This window comes from Polistes fuscatus, unplaced genomic scaffold, assembly GCF_010416935.1.
Source record: "Polistes fuscatus isolate 324 unplaced genomic scaffold, CU_Pfus_HIC Scaffold8, whole genome shotgun sequence".
In the NCBI taxonomy this organism is placed as follows: Eukaryota; Metazoa; Arthropoda; class Insecta; order Hymenoptera; family Vespidae; genus Polistes; species Polistes fuscatus.
Genome location: NW_025113162.1, coordinates 5,484,094 through 5,503,602, shown reverse-complemented (window position 1 = coordinate 5,503,602; position 19,509 = coordinate 5,484,094). Strand labels below are relative to the sequence as shown.

General features: G+C 28.6%; 5 protein-coding genes across 5 annotated transcripts; 2 read left to right on the top strand and 3 right to left on the bottom strand.

The window, feature by feature from the left end:
• The first annotated feature begins 45 nt into the window (after positions 1–45).
• LOC122525196 (nudC domain-containing protein 1) lies at positions 46–2,446 on the top strand. The gene is made up of 4 exons (XM_043647876.1): positions 46–494; positions 569–1,550; positions 1,614–1,981; positions 2,048–2,446. Exons 1-4 carry the CDS (start codon positions 380–382, stop codon positions 2,251–2,253), a joined length of 1,671 nt encoding a protein of 556 aa, XP_043503811.1. The 5' UTR covers positions 46–379; the 3' UTR covers positions 2,254–2,446.
• A 1,157-nt stretch (positions 2,447–3,603) lies between these two features.
• Positions 3,604–7,986, bottom strand: LOC122525193 (cap-specific mRNA (nucleoside-2'-O-)-methyltransferase 1). The gene is made up of 4 exons (XM_043647872.1): positions 7,895–7,986; positions 7,243–7,727; positions 4,442–6,977; positions 3,604–4,302 (listed from the first exon to the last, which is right to left on the bottom strand). The coding sequence occupies exons 2-4, from the start codon at positions 7,295–7,297 to the stop codon at positions 3,828–3,830; spliced, it is 3,066 nt and encodes a 1,021-aa protein (XP_043503807.1). The 5' UTR covers positions 7,298–7,727; positions 7,895–7,986; the 3' UTR covers positions 3,604–3,827.
• Positions 7,987–9,256: 1,270 nt separating this feature from the next.
• On the bottom strand, positions 9,257–11,386 carry LOC122525192 (zinc finger CCCH domain-containing protein 15 homolog). Its single transcript, XM_043647871.1, has 7 exons — positions 11,103–11,386; positions 10,756–10,963; positions 10,425–10,669; positions 10,130–10,333; positions 9,827–10,001; positions 9,544–9,741; positions 9,257–9,466 (listed from the first exon to the last, which is right to left on the bottom strand). The coding sequence occupies exons 1-7, from the start codon at positions 11,169–11,171 to the stop codon at positions 9,357–9,359; spliced, it is 1,209 nt and encodes a 402-aa protein (XP_043503806.1). The 5' UTR covers positions 11,172–11,386; the 3' UTR covers positions 9,257–9,356.
• Positions 11,387–11,630: 244 nt separating this feature from the next.
• LOC122525191 (eukaryotic translation initiation factor 3 subunit E) lies at positions 11,631–14,482 on the top strand. Its single transcript, XM_043647869.1, has 9 exons — positions 11,631–11,838; positions 11,919–12,035; positions 12,144–12,305; positions 12,369–12,491; positions 12,574–12,806; positions 12,877–12,994; positions 13,066–13,277; positions 13,359–13,596; positions 14,287–14,482. Exons 1-9 carry the CDS (start codon positions 11,749–11,751, stop codon positions 14,314–14,316), a joined length of 1,323 nt encoding a protein of 440 aa, XP_043503804.1. The 5' UTR covers positions 11,631–11,748; the 3' UTR covers positions 14,317–14,482.
• Positions 14,191–19,172, bottom strand: LOC122525190 (probable RNA helicase armi). Its single transcript, XM_043647868.1, has 7 exons — positions 19,081–19,172; positions 18,121–18,987; positions 17,170–18,043; positions 16,165–17,051; positions 15,544–16,107; positions 15,233–15,478; positions 14,191–15,135 (listed from the first exon to the last, which is right to left on the bottom strand). The coding sequence occupies exons 2-7, from the start codon at positions 18,955–18,957 to the stop codon at positions 14,761–14,763; spliced, it is 3,783 nt and encodes a 1,260-aa protein (XP_043503803.1). The 5' UTR covers positions 18,958–18,987; positions 19,081–19,172; the 3' UTR covers positions 14,191–14,760.
• Positions 19,173–19,509: the final 337 nt, after the last annotated feature.

Genomic DNA, 19,509 nt, shown 5'->3' with positions numbered 1-19,509 from the left:
GGTTTCATTTTTATGATGAATATTCTACATTTTTTTTTAACTATGAAACTACGGGAACATTAATTATATTGTACTTTTTTCCTGTTCTATAATAGGTATGTGTATGGATGTGTATATAAACACTATCGTGCAATATTTTAGCTTGCTTTTAGGTTAACATACACATGCGTTATATTTTATGTAAGTTAAATTTAATGTTTTAGTTAATTAATCGATTAAACACGTTTAACTTAAATTTATTTATTTAACGTTTCACTTATGATTTGTAACAATCAAATTATTAATTTGTTATGACGTGTATCGTTACTATAGTTATTTGTGAATTGAATATATTGTGAGTCTCTCTTAACATACTTCGTGAGTTGCGATATTAAAAGTAATGACGAAAATAATAGAATTACGTCCTGACAGATCTCTTTTAAATCCACGTTTCGAAAAGTATCAATTTTCTCCAGATGTTGTTCCTGTGAAATCAGAAATAAGTTTAGAAAATGGTACGTCCATATATAACCTATACTTTTATTAACGATTTGTTAGGTTAATAATACACGAATTAAATATATTTCAGATGTATTTAGGCTAGAATTAAATCCCGATCAAGAGTCTTGGTTGGAAGTGAGATTATTTGCACTTCATAATCATTTATTTACAAATCCTTATGATTCATCATGTTGGTTTATTGATAAAGAACACATAATTTGGCGAGTAAATAAAATTGGAACACTTCAAAAAATATATAAATTATGTGCTCCTAATGCTCAATCATCAAAATTATTATACAATCCATCGATCGGATTTACTAGCAATAATATTGTAATAATTTCTAATGGAGGTAACAGCCTCCATTTATTAAGGGAAGATAATTCTGGTCATGTTGAAGCATTTTTATTAGAAGAAGCAGAACCTGGCGTTATTTTAGATATCCGATATGTGCAAACTAAATCTCAAATTATTATTACGTTATCATCTATAGTTGATGATAACGGGAAAAAGTGTACAAAGCTTGTATTATTATTTTATACTTGGCAACAATCTGATGAAAAGCAAAATACTTTTCATTTATCTAATAAACAAGTATTAAAAGTACGAGGTACCGTAGAATATGTATTTATCGAAGAAAATGGTGACCATTTACATTCCATTTGTCAAAATAATATTATTTTTGAATCTGACGTTAAAAAAATAACAGAAAATAGTATACAAAATATAAGTGATAGAGAACACATAAAAATTCCTAAATATTGCTGGTCTCAAGACGAAGATTCGCTTACAGTTTGGATTAAAATACCAGAAAAATATTATCAAAGTCAGGCCAAAGTTAATGTAAAATCTAATGAAATATCAATTACTGTAAATGATGACATTTTAATACAAGGTGAATGTCAACACAGATTAGATGAGAAGCTTACTACTTGGAAACATGAAAAGGACACATTACAATTGGATTTAATTAAGTTTGAAAATGGTTTAATGTGGGATGAGTTAATTAAAGGTGATACAGGAGGAAAATGTTTACCAAATGAATCACTAGCAGCTGAAATTCATTCTAGGTATTTCATTTCATATCATTTTACACGAGTATTATATATTTACATATTTAATATTGTTTTTAGATTAGCACATCTATGTTCTGAAAATCCAGATGCACCTGGTGGAGAAGGTCAACCGTGTTTAGGATTTAATTCTGAACAATTGGAAGAATGCGATATAGAAGGAAAAGAAAACATCTTACAAAGAATAAATCTTACATCGCAGGAAATAACACATCAGGCTACTCTTGGTACAAATAATCATGTACTATTTACATATAAAATGAAATTCGGACAGACAATATGTCTTAGACACGATCATGATGGTTGTCTTTGGATTACTGATATTGTAGAAGACAATGTATGGAATATAAAACATACTACAACATTTCCAGGTTTTGGATATGTTGAAGCAAGTAAAAGTAATAAAAAATTTTGTATATGTTCTCCAGGTAAGATTTATATTTACATAATTAGATTGTTGAATTTTTTTTTTCTTTCAATGCTATATTTTTTAGATGGTGCATACGTTGCCATAATAGAACACACAAGACACGTTTTTCTTTATGAAAGGCCAGAAAATAATTCTCAAATAAGTAAACAATGGATAGTAGATTTGGAATGTGATTCTCCATCTTCTATTATAATGGGAGCAGTTGCAACTAACAAATACTTAATAATCCTTACGAAAAACAAATTATACCATTTACAAATTTATCCATAAAATTTTATACTTTTTATTATCTTCTGTACATATTGATATTTTATGTATATATGAATTATGTATAGTTGCGTGCACAATGTACACGTGCGTATATACACACACGCACACCCACAAACACACAAAGAGAGACACGCATCACAGCAAATAATTTGCTCGATCTATTCTAATGATAAATACTAACCATAGAAAATGATATACATTATTATTATTTACACTGGAGAAAAACAAAATCATACAAAAGAAATGCTATAGAATATTACTTGTATGCATAATTGTAACAAGGTATTTTATTTCGGTTTATGAACAAAAATTGATTATTTCATATAAAAGTTTTCTCTCTCTTCTGTATCGAAAATATACAAGTCAATACAACTTAATATATTTAGTCAGAGTCTATCATAGACTATTATATGAGTCGTTTACAGGCCAAAACAATTAAATTTGAGAATTTTTAAAAATTTTACTGTCAAAGTACTTGTGATTGATACTTTACTTTTTATATTTAACCCTTCAACTGCTGAAGACATATACGTCCTCGCATGTCTATTTATATATACGAAAAATGTATATATATATGCTCTCTAAATTTTTTTTCTTTATATTTAATTACGTTTGTGTTTCCTTTCCAAACATATTTTGCACCCATAAATATGTTTTTTGGTCAATGAGCATAACAAAATCTGCGACAGCCAGTTACAGTGACTAACATGCGAATATTGCGCTGCAATCAAAGGGTTAAAAAAAAAAATAAAAATAAATTTCCTCAATAATTAGGCTTAATACCACCATTAAATGACAGCAATGGTCAATTATGACTATTTAATAATAAATGATATAACAAATGTATATTACTTTGTCAAATTTCTCTACTTTTTGTTTCATGAAATTAATTGATTTGGCAAATAAGTGATTCATATATATTATACAACTTAAATCTAATAATCGAACAGAACATAATTATCTGTTTGAGTACGGACGAATACGATCACGCTCTTCTGTTGTCGTGCAAAAAAATCCAAAGAGCACAATTAAAATTAGATTTGTTCTATTAACTGTTATCTATAATGACAAATCCTATTTTGTCAGATACTGATTGGGAAATGAGAAGTGGTATTAACTACTCACTATAAAAAATGTTCTAGAAGAAAAAAGAAAAAGCTTTCCTCTTTAACTATGCGGAAAGCTGTAAGAAACGAGTCCGCACTCAAATGATTAATTTTAAATAGCTGCTTAAATAAACTATAAGCAAAAATTGAGTATCATTATTATGAATGAACCAACCGTTCACAGGCCAAAGCGATGAACTCGGCTTTTAGAATAAAACAAAATTTTTTTTATCAAAGTACTAATTAATTTTTTATATTTAAACTAAATATGACTTATAACTAATCCTAATACCACTAAATGAGAACAATTTCTATGGCCGTTCAATAATAAATGATCCGACAATGTTCATTACTTATTCAATTTTGTCTACTTTTTACTTTGTAAACTTAATCGATTTGGCAAATGATTGGTTCAAATAATGAAATTTTTTTTTTATATATATACATATATATAAAATTGTATTATAATTATTTACTATCTATTAATTCTGGACATTTTTCTCTAATAGAGTGAATGACTGTATTCATTGAAAGCATTTCATCATGAGGCCAATACCATATCATACTATTAGAAAATGTTTCATCAAATTTAGCTTCTGCTGCTGGTGGCCTTCTTCTATCGAAATGTGATTCGTTAGTTTTTTGATTATGAATATATGTTTCATGTTGACTTTTGCTATAATATCGGAACCAAGGTCGACTAGTACTTCTTAAAAAGATGATGCTATTTGGTACAAAATATAATGTTTCCTCATCATCCAAAGGTGTTTTTGGTATATCGCACGTTAATTCTGGTCTATTATTTTTCATATAACGTTGAATAAGTTGTAATTTCTTATCAATATCAGGACTAAACGCATATAGCTCCTTTGCACGTACTCTTGCAAAATCATTAGGAAATGGTTTCCATAGAGCTTCACAAAATTTTTTTATAAGTTCATGCCTGTAAAGAACATTAAGTGATTAGAAAATATAAAATGTGTGTGTGATAGATAGGCGTGTGTTGTAAATTTTATATAAAATGAATAATAAAATAAAACTAAAAATTCTATAGAAATAAACTTGTTTACGAATATATATACCTATCTGGCAAATATTTTTGACTGATATCCTCTCCGCCGAGTATCCAAGCATCCAAAATATGTAGTGCATAAATTTTGCGTTGACTTTTTCTTTCTTTTGCAATCTCATTTATTATTTCTGCGTACACAAGAGTGTCAGGAGGTAATTCTATTTTAAGGTCATTAATTTGCTCCCAACTATTATTCATATAACGATATACTTTTCTTCTTCCCATACCCATATAAAATGTAGTTAATTTATTGGATTCTCCAGTACCACAAGGTGTACATAGCCAGTCATATGGTGTATGTAACACAGTCTGGCGAATATTTTCATATGTTAATTTTTGTTGCTGATGTGAAAGTATATTATCACGATTTTTCATGAGATGTTTGATATTTTCTTGTGGTTTACTAGAAGTTGGTACAGTGCGACTTTCATCTGGTAGTTCCCAATATTTTAAGCATTCTCGTCGCATATCTGCTTGTCTTGGTTCTATAAGTGTACTATCTTCACAAAAAGCAGCTATTTTAAGAAGGCCTACAATTTGTTTTCTTCCAAGATTATTGTTAGATTTTCTCAAATATTGTACAAATTCTTTTTCTATTTCTAATTCTTTTAATGGAACTAATTCTATAACATCCTTATTTACGTCTCTTTTTAATAATATTTTGTTTGCATAAAATAAATATTTTACAATATCATTTGTATCGTGTCGTTTTCCTTTGCATATCAAGTATCTTTCTGAATTAGCTGGCCTTGAAGTATTCGGCTTGAAAATACATACTTCATCAAAACAACGATATATCAAATATATTAATCCTACACTAAAAGGCGTAAAGAGATCAAATAGTTTTGTTACAAAGTTTCCTCCATTTCTTACTATCATTAAAGCTACTAAACATTGACACAAGTATATTTGTTTTGACATGATTTCTTGAATATTTTCTTGATTTTCCACTGAAAATCCACCATCTGACATCATAAAATGTACACCCTTGCCATGAGTATGTTTCATAATTAAATCTCTAAAAGCCTCTTGGTTACTTACATCACATACATCTCCATTACCCTTTGGACCATAGAAGGTATGAAAAGTTTCTGGTGATCCAGCATAGAAATCACCTAGTTTGAAATCATTCTCATTTTTTAAAGTAAAACCAAATCCTTTAGCATGCCACTTTTTTCTCCACAAAACGTATTCACTAAATCCACCAGGACCAGCGCATACGTCTGCGAAATATAGCAGCTCATTGTTTTTTAAATTATTTGGTTTGGTGAATAGAAAATCACAAGCTTTGTCCATGTTTGCCATTTTGACAGCAGCACGATTTAAGAAGAATGCATTTCGAATTGTTTCATATGGATTGGAACGCGTTCTTGCCTTTCGCTTTTCTGTTTTATTAATCTTATCAAATATTGTTTTTGAATTTAAGATATCTTCCACTATTTTTGCCTCACAAAATTTAGTTTCATCGTCTATTGTTTCTTTTTTTGGACCCAATACCATCCAATCATGCATTTCTTTAATAGTTGGTATATGACGATGTGTATTTTTTAACCATTCCATTTCTTCTTTAATTTGTACAATTTCTTCATCAGGATTCCACTTTAATCTTGCAGCTTCAAGTTCAGGATAAGAAAGTCCAATTCCTCTACGCCCATGTTGCGTTGAAGTTTGTACTGGTTCTAACCGACCTTGATTATTTTTTCCAAGACCTTTACCAGCCTGGTATCCCATTTTTTCCATCATACGTTCCGCTTTTCCTTTTCCATTTGTAGCACTACCAGTTGTAATTGATGTATTTCCTACTTTACCCAAGCACAATTTCTTAGCAGAATTTTCATCGCTATTTTTACTCCTTTTTAATAATTTATCATTTTCAAATGATTCGTTGTACTTTATTTTGCTACTGTTGGATATATTGAATGTAGGTGCATCATCACTAAAACTTTCTGCCATCTCATATGAACTTTCAAACTGTTCTTTATTGAAATCCTCATAAAGAATTTGTCTATTCTTTTCAGTATTTTTATCAATATTATATTTAAGATTACCAAGATGAAGAAAACCACCACGTCTGTCATCTTCATTATCTTCATGATCATCATATGAATTACTACGTCTTTTTTGATCATCATTATCAGTATCATCATCACTCGACAAACGATGTTGCTTAATCCCCTTTGAAATATTTGAAGCAGATGCTTCAATACTAAAAGGAGAAGTTTCACGTATTCTATCAATTTGTGCATCTTTATTAAAGTCATAAAAAGAATCATGAGATGTATGTTTCATCTCAAAATCAGGATCATTATTCATTTCATTAAAGCTTTGAGGATAGTCGCTATCATAATTAGCATTCGATGTTGAAGCTTCTTTTTCTTTATTGACATTAGACATTACATCGCTTACTTTTTTGCTTCGTTTCTTTTTCTTTACTGTACTTTCAGAAGCTGAAGTACGGTATTTCTTTTTCGTTTTTGGTTTACAATTACTCTGTTTGTCGTGATATTTGGTAACCTCATTGTCATTATAATCGCCATCGTTCCCATCTAAAATAGAAAAAATAAATTATTATAAATAAAATTATATAATAATTTAATAGAAGAAAGCAAAGTTACGTTGGAAAAGATATAAAATTAAGATAATGCTTCTTGTAGTCTGTTTCAATTCACAAAATTAAAAATTAAAAAGATAAACAAACTTAGAAATATCACGAACTTCCTTAATTAATTTAATATTACATATTTATTAAAAGGGAAATACCTAAAGAAGATTGAAAGAAACAAAAATATTAAAAACAATTATTGTACATACCATATTCACTTTCTGACAAGAAAAGGTCACTATTGAAATTATTTATTTTCTCCATGATCTTTTTATTAATAGTAATTATTAAGATGAATTTTTTCTTGTATTCCGTTGTAACGACATTGATTTAATATAAGCTACAACATTGTACACTTGTATGTCTTGTATTGTTTGAGATTACTTGGTATACGTCACAAATATAAGAACAATCCTTGATGTATTGCCCACCAAAGCACTATTCACTCTGACAAATCGCGACAGGCAATTTTACTATTATTACTAATTAAAAACACTGAAAACGTTTGATTTATATTACCAAAGCTTAGACGAAGAATTATTTCGGTTAATTTCGTTCAACTTGTAAGTTTAGTAGATGAGAAATAACCATTAACGTCGAATACACCATTCACCTGTTTACTCGTTCGCGTCCGGAAACGTAGTAACGTGCCTGGGATATTTTGTAAGAAACGCTTCTTCTATTACAGCACCATCTGCATAAGGTGTTAAAACTAATTTTCCTTAGAAACTGAACTTCACGATTGACTAATTGAACTATGTAACCAATAGCAAAATTAATGTTACTTTGGAGTTAAAACACATTTGTAATAGAAAAAACTTTGGGAGAAAAAGATACGTCGTAAAGTTTTATGTAACTTACACGTTTTGCTCAACTCTCCTTACTTTATACTTTTTACTGCTCAACTCGTGCTTAACTAATACTCGAATAATTGTAAGTCGATTATCGTACATAATGATGTCAGTAGGTGGCGTTTGACAATCATGGCGCCATCTGCTATTAGTAACTAATTCTTCTTATTTTTGTTATTGTAGATAGTAGTTCTATAAAAAAGGTTTTAAACAAAAGTTATTTGTATTTCTTTTTCTTAAGATATGATAACATTATGAAAATGATAGGTTTCTATCCAAAAAAATAAAATTGATCTTGATGACCTCCAGAACGTCCACCGAATCAGAATTGGACTAGGGAATTGTAAAACCGTTAGGATATTTTACAAATTTTTTCTAGGATTCCAAAAAAGGAAATTGGCCACCAAGGTCATTGATATAACTTGAATACGATTTCTGCTTTGATGTATCTCAGGATATATCTTTTCTCACAAGCATTATTTGCGTATATGATCGAAATTATAAATTTGTATACACATACAAATAATCGAATATATATTTCAAAATACCAACAGAATATACGTGAACATCAACTCAAAGATAACAGATAATATAATAAAATTGCAACTGCATCTAAAACGGTATAAAAGAATTAACGCGTTATTCTGGATGATAATTATTGCTGATTTATTATAATCAGTGATCAATGTTTAACTAAATTTATTCATTACAGAAATAATTGTAATGATAAAAGCATAGATATATTTTTATAAAAATCATGTCTATCTATATATATAAGAAATAAATAATTTTCACGCTAGTAAAAGCGTGTTGAAAATCAGAAAAAATTATCTTATGTAAAAAATTTATTATTTTTCTAATAAACTTTTGATCATCAAAATCGAATAGAAATTCCGGTCAAGAGAATTTATAAAGTAAATCTCTGCAAACGTATAGGAACAGAATTTTCAATATTAGAAAAATCTACTATGTGCGATTTGAATGCTTTCGAGGTGTTAAAGTAATAACTTTTTCATGTAATATGATTTTAAAATTCGATAACCGTTAGTCAAAAATACTTTTAATAGCATAACAGGTGATTCATTAAATATTTCTTGAAAAAAACCCAAATCATCTGTGGTGGATCATAAATCAACCCTTATTCAAAGAATTTTCTTTTCTTTTCTTACCTTACTTTTACCTGACTTCGCTTGGACAGAGTTAAAATTTGAAGAATAAAGAAGAAACTATAAAATAAAAATTGTTAAAACTATTGCTGTAACAAAATGATGTTTAAGTTTTTTTTTTTTAGCTATCTGTGCGAGACCAGCTCTCAATATCTATTTGAATAGGTTTGCTGTTTATAGGTAAAAGTAAATAATGACTCACTGTATCATACTTATGACTAATGAATCTCTGGACAATACAGATATATGATCATAGGCAAATATTATTAATATTTTGAGAGGAGAAGTAAGAATGGGACATCTGGATCACTCCTCTAAGTCCAGGTCCCCTAATTCTTCTTCTAAATCTTCTAAGTCTTCTTCCATAAATAGATTTTCATTTATTGCTAAGGCAGTTGCACCTTCTCCAACAGTCACTATTTGAAACAAAAATGACAGATTATTAAAACAGCATTATCATTTTTATAAATTGTTCATTTAAAAAGTACATTACCAGTACTATCCTGATTGATTTCATCAGTGCCATTAGCTTTTAGGCGATCTGTAGATGCAACTGTTATACCCGTAGTATCAGTCTCACTGGCTTCAAAGGCAAGTCGCTCCATATCAAGTTCTCTATACTCAATTCTTTCTTCTTCTTCATCTTCTTCTCGTACGTAACTGGATATTGCTTCATCACCATCATCGATACCTGACGCAAACAAATATAAAAATATATAATAATTCCAATAAATTTTTAAAGTTGAAAAGATATAATATAAAGCTAATATTAGTACCGTCCCCAGCAGCAAGTTCTGGATTGAAGTAGAACATTTCACGACCAGAAATACCCACTTGACGACCTGCTTTATAATCATTTCTTCTCTTTTCTTCGTCCTTGATGGCTTGTTCTTTCTTTTCTTGTAACTTTCTCTTTTTCCAAGCCAAAAAGGTTTCTAAAGTTATTTTTGTCTGTAACATTGCACAAAGTTTAAAATTTTCCATTCTAAGAAATATTATTTGTCCGAGTTTTAATTAAGTATTCATATTTATAATAGTTTAGTAAATTGAACAAAATTTGAATAAGAATAAATGCATACTTGATTAGGTCCTAAATTAGCTCTCTCTCTTTCAATTAGATCTTCTAATGAAATTTCATCCTTTTTATCTTCCTTCTTTTTATCTTTTTTAAGAACAAAGCCAGGTGGTAAGGCATGTCTATATATACATTTTTGACCAGTTGGACATTCCCAAAACCATCCATACTTCGATTTCTCTACTGCTTCTAAGAAATGTTTGCATATCTACAATTGAAATTACTTAATAATATATTTTTCATTTTACATTACATTAATATTAAAAAGAAATGATAATAAAGTCTGTTAACATGCATACAATATCTGTAGTGGGTCGGTGACCACCTCCTCCATGTTTCTTTTCTACAACCTCCTTTAATTTGTCTTCATCCCATTTATCCATGGTATCTGTTTCTTTATCATCATCATCTCTCATATCACAATATAGAGATCTTTTTTCAGCTTTGCGTTCCACGCTTAAATCATGAGAAAATTTACACTTATCTCCTTTTGTGCATTGTCCTTGTTTAAAAAATGCACATACTACAGACTTTGGATCTGTACCTACGCATTCCAACGATAAATATTAATATTAACAAATGTTCCAAAAATTCTTGTTAAATAAATTAATAAATCTTATTAGAAATTACCTTTTTCTATTTTCTGTGCTTGTACTGGTTTGAAAATTAATGCTAATTCTTTTTGTTCTTTCAATTTTTTTTCTTTTTCTAATTTTTTAGCATTAGGATCTTCTATCTTTCGTGGATTAACACCACCAGATTTAACTTGTTTTTCTACCTGTTGTATAAATTTTTGTTGCTTTGCACCTTTTTTATTTTTTATACCAAAAGTTTTATCCTATGAATAAAATATGAGAAAATATATATGTCAGTAAATAATAATAATATGCAGAAAAATATCATTATAACAAATTATTGCTAGTCTGTCTTACACGTGTGCATAAAAGATTTTAAACAGAAATATGACATTTACATACTTCGATTACTTTTTCCTTCTTCTTTTGCTCTGCTTTTTTACTCGGAGCAGGTGCTTTTTTAGGTGGCATTGTGTTAAATTTGTTAATTTACAAAACCACTTGAGATTTAAAAATGTATCAAATATTGTTCATAGACTGTTAACTTCTCTAACCTTTAATACATTCTCTAGACCACCGGAACGACTAAATTACTGAGATGTGAGTATTTAATACAATGCATGTATGTAGTTCGATCAGGTTTATAAATATTATAAAGTCAGAATACCCTATTTTATTATCTAACATTTAGGAACTTTTGATAACTCTGTCATTTTCAAGGTTTGGGTAAGTTTTCAATTTATATACATTTATACATTTTAAGTTATTAAATGCATATTTACACACATTTGTCTTTAATCAATGAAAATCTATTATATATAAAAAATGTATTTATATAATTTTATTATAAACGTTATGAAAATAGATTATTATAGTTTGTAATATCAGAATTATTTATTGCAGAGTCGAAGTTGGCTAATAATCGAAATCGCCGATATTATCGAAGAGAACTATTATCGATTGCTAACCTAAGTAACTTATAGGACACGTTGCTCCTGATTTATAGTGTGGTTAAAATCAAAGTTTATAATATTTATTCGAAATTACGATGGCAAAATACGATTTAACATCTCGCATAGGGCAATATTTAGATCGTCATTTGGTTTTTCCACTTCTTGAGTTTTTATCTGCCAAACAAGTAAGTAATCAATTTTTTCTTCTAAATTCGCAACTCTTTTTGTAATTAATTGTATGTGTTCTTATTATTAATATATGTAGATTTATGATGAAGATGAATTACTTCAAGCAAAGTTGGATATTCTTAGTAAAACCAATATGATAGATTATACAATTGATATTCGTAAACAATTGTATCCTAATTTGGATGTTCCAGAGGTATGTAACCGTTAGATTTAAATGTGGTTTTATGAAAGATTTCTACTGTATTTCTCTCTTATCATAATATAATACTATAATAAATATTTGAAACATTTATTACTGTAGGAATTAAAAGCTAGACGTGCAGGTGTTCTACAAGAACTTAGCGTTTTGCAAAACAATGTTTCTGTTGTTGTAGCGCTAATGAATAATGAAGAAGTTATGAAGAAAATGGAAAACATGAGAGATTCGAAGGCTTTGAGTAATTACCTTACTCAAGAATCTGATGTAATTATCTTTAATTTACACAATATAATTAATTTTGTAATTAACGTAAATTGTGTTTTATAGTTTAGGGTAGAAATGATGGATAACTTCGTCAAACTTGCACATTATCGTTATGAATGTGGTAATTATTCTGTTTCCACTTCATATCTTTATTTTTACATGCTAATAATGCCACCAACTGACAAGGTATTTATATATTATTACTTTAAGTTATACACACTTTAATATACCCTACAAAGAGATCTAATTTGATGTTATTTTTCCATAGAATTATTTGAATGTATTATGGGGCAAGTTAGCTTCTGAGATTCTTGTACAGAACTGGGAAACTGCACTTGAAGATGTAAATAAATTAAGAGAATATATTGATAGCAATATCATTGGGAATTCTGTACAAGTGTTACAATTACGTACATGGCTTATTCATTGGAGTTTGTTTGTCTTTTTTAATCATGTTAAGGGAAGAGATTTGATTATTGAAATGTTTCTTTATCGACCTCAGTATGTATCGTATAAGCTATTTTCTTTTTTTCTATTTAATATTACTTTATTATATATTACTTTTTTGCAGTTATTTAAATGCAATTCAAACAATGTGCCCACATATATTACGTTACTTAGCCGCAGCAGTGATTGTTAATCGTTCTCGACGATCTATATTAAAAGATCTCGTGAAAGTGATACAACAGGTCAGTTATAAATTCCTACAAAAATTTTGTTTTTATTATAAAATGTTCATATTATATTTTTAACAATTTAGGAATCTTACACATATCGGGATCCTATTACTGAATTTTTGGAACACTTGTATGTTAATTTTGATTTTGATGGAGCAAGACAGAAATTACGACAATGTCAAACCGTTGTATTCAATGATTTTTTCCTTATTGCATTATTAAATGAATTTGTAGAAAATGCGAGATTAATGATCTTTGAAACTTTCTGCAGAATTCATCAATGCATTAGTATTGGGTATATTTTTAAAACTTATTATTACAATCATATATTTCGAAAAAGATATTTTATACTTGATATAATTTATATGTTTTATAGAATGCTTGCGGAAAAATTGAATATGAAGGCAGATGTAGCAGAATGTTGGATAGTTAACTTAATCCGTAATGCCCGATTAGATGCAAAAATTGACAGTAAATTAGGACATGTTGTAATGGGTGGACAACCAGCATCTCCATACCAACAACTAGTGGAGAAAATTGAAACCTTAAGTGTACGAAGTGAAGCTTTAGAAAATTTAATTGAACGGAAAGTAAAAGCGAAGAATCAGGATCCAGTAAGTATAATGTGGAACTAATAGAGGTCAGTATCGCTTGTAACAAAATCCACTTAGAGTTTCTTGTTCTTTATTTTGAATCTGTCAAATTGCAATAATAGTGGAATTAAAGGTAGTTTAAAGTCAATAATTTTATTATAAAAAGTTTGATGCAATTAATATCAACAAGCAAGAGGTCTTTACATCAAAGCATGACAGGATAATTACACTACAAATGGTGAAAGTTTTACATATTATATATATAATGTAAAGAAACAATTGATTTCTTTTTTGTTGCGTTTTTATTGTCAGTCTTGATTAAAATGCATTATTATTTATTTCTAAAAAGATTATTTGAGTTTCCAAATATTTTTAATATTAACATTTTTAATAAGAGTTGATATGTTTTCAGTATGATTTATTTATTTTCGTCATAGCAATATATATAATTATTTATATATTATATATAATAACGCACACATGAAATGTGTATAATATATATTATATATATATAATTTATCATAAAATAATTTTTCTTCACTTCCAAAAGTGTGTGACACAATTACAAGTTCTTAAACTTCATGATATATCAGTATATTATTTATAAATAAAATATTGCTTTATTTGTGCTTTATTTTAAGAATGTAGAATTCATAATAACGTTCTTTTGTTGTTAAAGATCATGCGTAATAAGCATATATTTTTTTACAGTACCATCGTTCTTGGAATATGGATGTGTGACGTCAAAACATCTTATACAAAGTTGTATGAATATAAAAGATGACATAAAGGATTACAATAATTTATCTGGAGCATTTAAACTTATAATAGAATACGCTGTATTACTGCTTCATCCATAGCTTCATACATCTCGCTGTATAAAATTCTATCATATTAAGTACATAAACAAATGTTTTATTCATTTTGAAAAAAGTCCATATAGACCTTTGAAAATAATAAATCTTTTCTAAAACAACTTAAAAATCACATTTACTTATTGTTAATTACATTTAGATAGAAAACCTTGATATTTACTATTATTACCATATGTTATTCATTATAGTGACTGTTTTTTCATGTGTGCGTTGAAACATCAAATCAATAAAAACAGAAATGGTACAAAAATAAAATACTTAAAATCTTTTACATATTTCACAGTATCAGTAATACATATATGCACATATATTAAGTTTCATTGAAAATATTATCTATATTTGCAAGTGAATTATCAAGATGAAAAGGAAAAAAATTACATCCAGTATAACCATTTCGGTCAAGACAATAAATGAGAATACTTCTCCAGTATGGATCTTCAACTAATAATTCAGGATTTCCAAGAATAATTAGTAAAGCACGCGCACGAGTAATTGCAACATTTAACCTTTTTGGTGAAGCAACAAACCCCAAAGCATGTTTGATATCTTCTTTGATAAAACTTGTAGAGGATCGTACTGTTGAGAGAATTATTATTTTTCGTTCTTGCCCTTGAAATCCTTCAACGCTACTGACTTTTGGACATGTAATATTTGATTCCAAAAGTAATTGTCGAATTTGCATAACCTTTAAAACAGGTATATATATATGTTTATGTATATGTATATGCCATAAATTATATCCATAACTATCAATTAATTATGTATATATTTATAATGTTCACCTGTTTTTGATAAGGGGTTATGATACCAATATCATCTGCAGAAATTCCATATTTGTAGAATCTTAAAAGATAAAGATACACTTGTGTTGCTTCCTCAAGATTATACCAACTTGGACTATCGTTGTCTCTTAAATTCTCTCCTTTTACTCCATGAAAAAGTACAGCTGGTGGTAATCCTTCCCTTTCAGGCAATTCCTCAGCTAGTATTTGTAAAAGATTCGCTTCATCGCTATTGTTACATGAAATCTAGAAAGTGATTGTTTAAAACGTAGTCAGTACTTTTTATTTTTAAGAATAATGTAAATATATACCTTTGGTTGCAATTCGGAGTTGTAAAATAATGAATTTGGCAGTTCTAGTATTTCTGGCAAACTTCGATAATTCATAACAAGTTTTGTTACGAGTCTAGGATCGTAACCAGTTTCAAATCCTTCAGGATCTCTTTGATAAGGAAATTGATGAAGTAGTCTTGAAAGAAATGATTCCTCAAAACCAAAATGTTTTGCCAATCTACTCTGAACAACTGGACCAAGTTGTAATGGATCACCTGCTAGAATTGCTTGTCCATAATCGGCATGAATAAAACTTAACGGTATCATAATTTCTGGCTCTGTTGCTTGGCCTGCTTCATCTATTAGTACATGAGAGAAATGATTGCGAGGAAATTTCACATTGAATAACGCTCCTAATGCTGAACAAGTGGCAATTGTAATTCTATGACGTCCAATTATAGTGTCAGTAAAATTAACTTTTCGATGAAATAATTCTGATTGATTAGGTGGTCCTTCTAGACCTTCATTTACAGTTGCACAATAATGCAGTAGTTTTGATGGGATGGTACCATCATCTAAACAATGATGCGCTATAAGTCGTACCTAAAAAAGACCTTTGATGATATAGTTAGAAACAAATAAAATATAAAAAATACTTACCACGTCACCAGGTTTCAATACACAACTATCCAATAGTCTCTCCAACATTAAATTTGCTGAACTGTTTGATGGTGTAGCAACTAAGAGTCTACTGTCGGGTAGAATTGTTAATAATTGTAGAATTGTTTCACATAGAGTAACAGACTTTCCTGTACCAGGTGGACCAAATATCACATATGGCAATGGACGAGCTAATCCCTTTAAGATATTTTTTATAGCCTCTTTTTGATAATAATTTAGATTTTTATTAAACCAATTTAACTTTCGTTTTTTTATTTGTGAAATGCATTCATCTAATGTCAAATCATTACTGGTAATAGGAGAATTTGGAGTCAAGTCAAGAGTATCTTTATTGTTATCTTTATCCTTATTTATATCTATATCATTATCTTTATTATTTTCAAAATTACTAATACTTTTAGTGTGATTATCAGTAGCATGATCAACTGTTTCCAAATTAGGATGTTCTGTTACATTCTTAGATTGTTCCACTGGTTTGACTTTAAAAAGTCTTTCTGCAACTGATACTCTTGGCAATGATTTTATTGTATCAGAACTATCACTAGTTGTACTTGAAGATATAGATGAAATTGATTCGTATCGTTTGAGTTTTCTTTTAACATGAGGTGCTTTCTCTTCACTATCAATTTCATCTAAAGTTATTTGTGGATATTTTTCAATAATACGAGTAGGAAAAAGAAAATCAGGTCCTAAATGTAATACTGCTAAATTAACAGCATTGTGACAACGTTGCATAACAGTAGTAGAAGTTTTAAATGTTACATGGCAAATTTCGTCGTTATATTTTTCGTGAAATCGTTTATTAAATTTTAGAAAAATTTCTGTGTTTGTCACTTTATGAATGTATCCTTCATATTTTATTTTACCTAATAATGATATCAGAAAGAAATATAATTTTTCATTTCAATTTAATTGAAATAGTAGCAAACAAAACAGCATTATAAAGATTTTAGTCTCTTAATAAAAGCAAATATTTGTACACACCTTGATTTTTATCCCATTTAAAGGATACTATAGCTTTATCACCAATAAGGAGAGAAGGCCGTTTTTCTGCTAAACCAAGTACTTCTAAACAAAGATAATCTTTGTAACGCCTCATTATAGCATATTCCATGTCATATTGATTTAGATTAAAATTTTGTTCAATTTCTTCCAGATACAATAAAGCATGAAAACGATCTTTATATATTTCGAAAGATAGTCTTTGTACAAGACAAGGTATTTCATTTCCAACTGCTAATTCATATTCAATTGGTGGTTTATTGTAATTATTTAATATGACTTCCCAAAAGCGTTGTGGTATTTTAAATGAATGAGTACGGGTTTTAAAAGGAACTGGTGGATTATAGGGCCGAATCCCCGGAACATACTTTGCTTGTTCATCTCGATCCCTACGTGGAACATAGTTATCTTTTTTATAAATCGACCGTTTATGAGCATTTATATTTTTTGGGTTAACTATTATTGTAAAAACTCTTCCGATTTGGAATCCTTTAAAATAGAAAATAAATAATTCTTCAGAAGTTCCTACAAATTTTGGACTGCATTTAAATTGGTAGGAAATAATTTCAAAAGGTTTTAAATCGATAATTTGTCTTTCTAGAGGCCATATTAAAGACAATTGCGATTGTGCTTTCTTTGACATAAAGATTCCTTTACACAAGGTTTGATTATCAGGGCTCGTGTTATGTATTTCAACAAATATATCTTTCTCTTCTTCTAAATTTACATTGATTTTTAAGTCATTGGTAATAATTATGCCACATTTATCTTTAATCAATGGATCCAGATTGGTATGTCGTGGTAACCAAGACTTGAAAGATTCTAATGTTGGTAATTCCGTAGGTTTATCTGCAACCTAAAAATAAATTATTATGAATTGTATATTTAAATAAATTAGGAATTGTTATATGCAATGCGTGAATATTTGCTTGCCTGCATTAATGGAACAACACTCAAAGATCTCCATGAATATATGCTTTGATCGCTTTCTATAGAATCACTTACTACTTTATCACCTACATAAGGTATGTAACCAGATTCACAAGCAGTTTTATAAAAAAAAATATTCTTTCCAATTGTACCGCATTGTTTTTTAGGGTCATAATCAGTTATATTATCAATATCCAATTTAAATCTTAAAGGTTGTATTTTATTAATTTCTAAAATTTCTCCAGTCCAATCAATATTATTATCATTTACTTCTACCAAAGCTTCCAACTTAAGCCAGTCGCCAACTATAGGTACAAATTCAGAATTTATTTTGTTTAGATCGAAATAGATGTTACCAGGATTAATAAATACAATCCTTCCCTCTCGTTTAATAACTTTCCCAATAATATTTCTTGTAAATATATCTGTTTTCACAATACTTTCTTGTGGCATAATAACACTATCATCCCAAGATTCTTCCATTACTGATATAATCTTACTTATCTTTTCTTCATCATCTTCATTCTTTTTGTATGCTAAGTAATAAACTATATCTCCAACTTTAGGTTTACGAGTCATTATATTAATTATATCACACATAGAATGGTTATCTATAAGAATATAATCATCGTTGACAAAAGTAACAGTTCCTGTTTTATAATAACATCCTTTTTCGTTATAGGTTTTTTCATCATAATTTTCTTTATTCTCTGATAACAATGTGTTTGTACTTGTAATATTTTCAATCTGGGCTATAATGGTATTTATATCATCTTCTGGTTGTGAAGGATTTTTATTCCCCCAAACATTATTAATAAGAGTATATAATAAAGATAACATTTTTAGTTTCTGTATCTTTGATCCAAGTATCTGTGAATATTATATATTTTCTAATGTAACGTTACCTTCATCTTTTCTAACAGTAAGAAATAATTACCTGATCAAAATAAACAAAATACATACCGATCTATAGGTTGATACTTCCACTCAGTTGCCTTAAGGTATTCTATTTCTTTACGCAGGGTTTGTACTCTTTTAAGATGCAACTCTTTCCAAAGTCGTTTTTGCTGTTTTTTATCTTGCAATTCAGATTTAATTTGATTCAAGATTTTGCATGTATGAGAACCACTAGATGTTAATTCAGAATCTTGAGATTCTGATGTTCTTTGTCCAGTTGAATGTCCTAATGTATTTGATGATAACGTAGATGTGTTCATAATTAGCGACGCATTCCTAAACAATCGTTTAACCTTTAATATTTAATCCATTCAATTTTGATCTTTAAATACTCTAATATATATTATCATTATGAACTCGTAAAATGGCCATAAACAAAATTCATTATTTGTTTTTCTATATATTTTTTACTAAATATTAGTAAAAGAAATAAAA

What these genes read in the sequence shown, in the direction of transcription:
- LOC122525193 (XM_043647872.1), bottom strand. Translation starts at nt 7,297, where the DNA reads ATGGAGAAAATAAATAATTTCAATAGTGACCTTTTCTTGTCAGAAAGT. An exon ending in CTTGTCAGAAAGTGAATATG is followed by an intron (nt 6,978 to 7,242) that starts GTATGTACAATA and finishes TTTCTATTTTAG; the next exon opens with ATGGGAACGATGGCGATTAT. An exon ending in CAAAAATATTTGCCAGATAG is followed by an intron (nt 4,303 to 4,441) that starts GTATATATATTC and finishes TGTTCTTTACAG; the next exon opens with GCATGAACTTATAAAAAAAT.
- LOC122525191 (XM_043647869.1), top strand. Translation starts at nt 11,749, where the DNA reads ATGGCAAAATACGATTTAACATCTCGCATAGGGCAATATTTAGATCGT. An exon ending in ACCTTACTCAAGAATCTGAT is followed by an intron (nt 12,306 to 12,368) that starts GTAATTATCTTT and finishes TGTGTTTTATAG; the next exon opens with TTTAGGGTAGAAATGATGGA. An exon ending in TAATGCCACCAACTGACAAG is followed by an intron (nt 12,492 to 12,573) that starts GTATTTATATAT and finishes ATTTTTCCATAG; the next exon opens with AATTATTTGAATGTATTATG.
- LOC122525192 (XM_043647871.1), bottom strand. Translation starts at nt 11,171, where the DNA reads ATGCCACCTAAAAAAGCACCTGCTCCGAGTAAAAAAGCAGAGCAAAAG. An exon ending in CTAATTTAGGACCTAATCAA is followed by an intron (nt 10,002 to 10,129) that starts GTATGCATTTAT and finishes GCAATGTTACAG; the next exon opens with ACAAAAATAACTTTAGAAAC. An exon ending in AATCAATCAGGATAGTACTG is followed by an intron (nt 9,467 to 9,543) that starts GTAATGTACTTT and finishes TGTTTCAAATAG; the next exon opens with TGACTGTTGGAGAAGGTGCA.
- LOC122525190 (XM_043647868.1), bottom strand. Translation starts at nt 18,957, where the DNA reads ATGTTATCTTTATTATATACTCTTATTAATAATGTTTGGGGGAATAAA. An exon ending in TATTGAAACCTGGTGACGTG is followed by an intron (nt 16,108 to 16,164) that starts GTAAGTATTTTT and finishes GGTCTTTTTTAG; the next exon opens with GTACGACTTATAGCGCATCA. An exon ending in TAACCCCTTATCAAAAACAG is followed by an intron (nt 15,136 to 15,232) that starts GTGAACATTATA and finishes CCTGTTTTAAAG; the next exon opens with GTTATGCAAATTCGACAATT.
- LOC122525196 (XM_043647876.1), top strand. Translation starts at nt 380, where the DNA reads ATGACGAAAATAATAGAATTACGTCCTGACAGATCTCTTTTAAATCCA. An exon ending in AGAAATAAGTTTAGAAAATG is followed by an intron (nt 495 to 568) that starts GTACGTCCATAT and finishes AATATATTTCAG; the next exon opens with ATGTATTTAGGCTAGAATTA. An exon ending in ATTTTGTATATGTTCTCCAG is followed by an intron (nt 1,982 to 2,047) that starts GTAAGATTTATA and finishes TATATTTTTTAG; the next exon opens with ATGGTGCATACGTTGCCATA.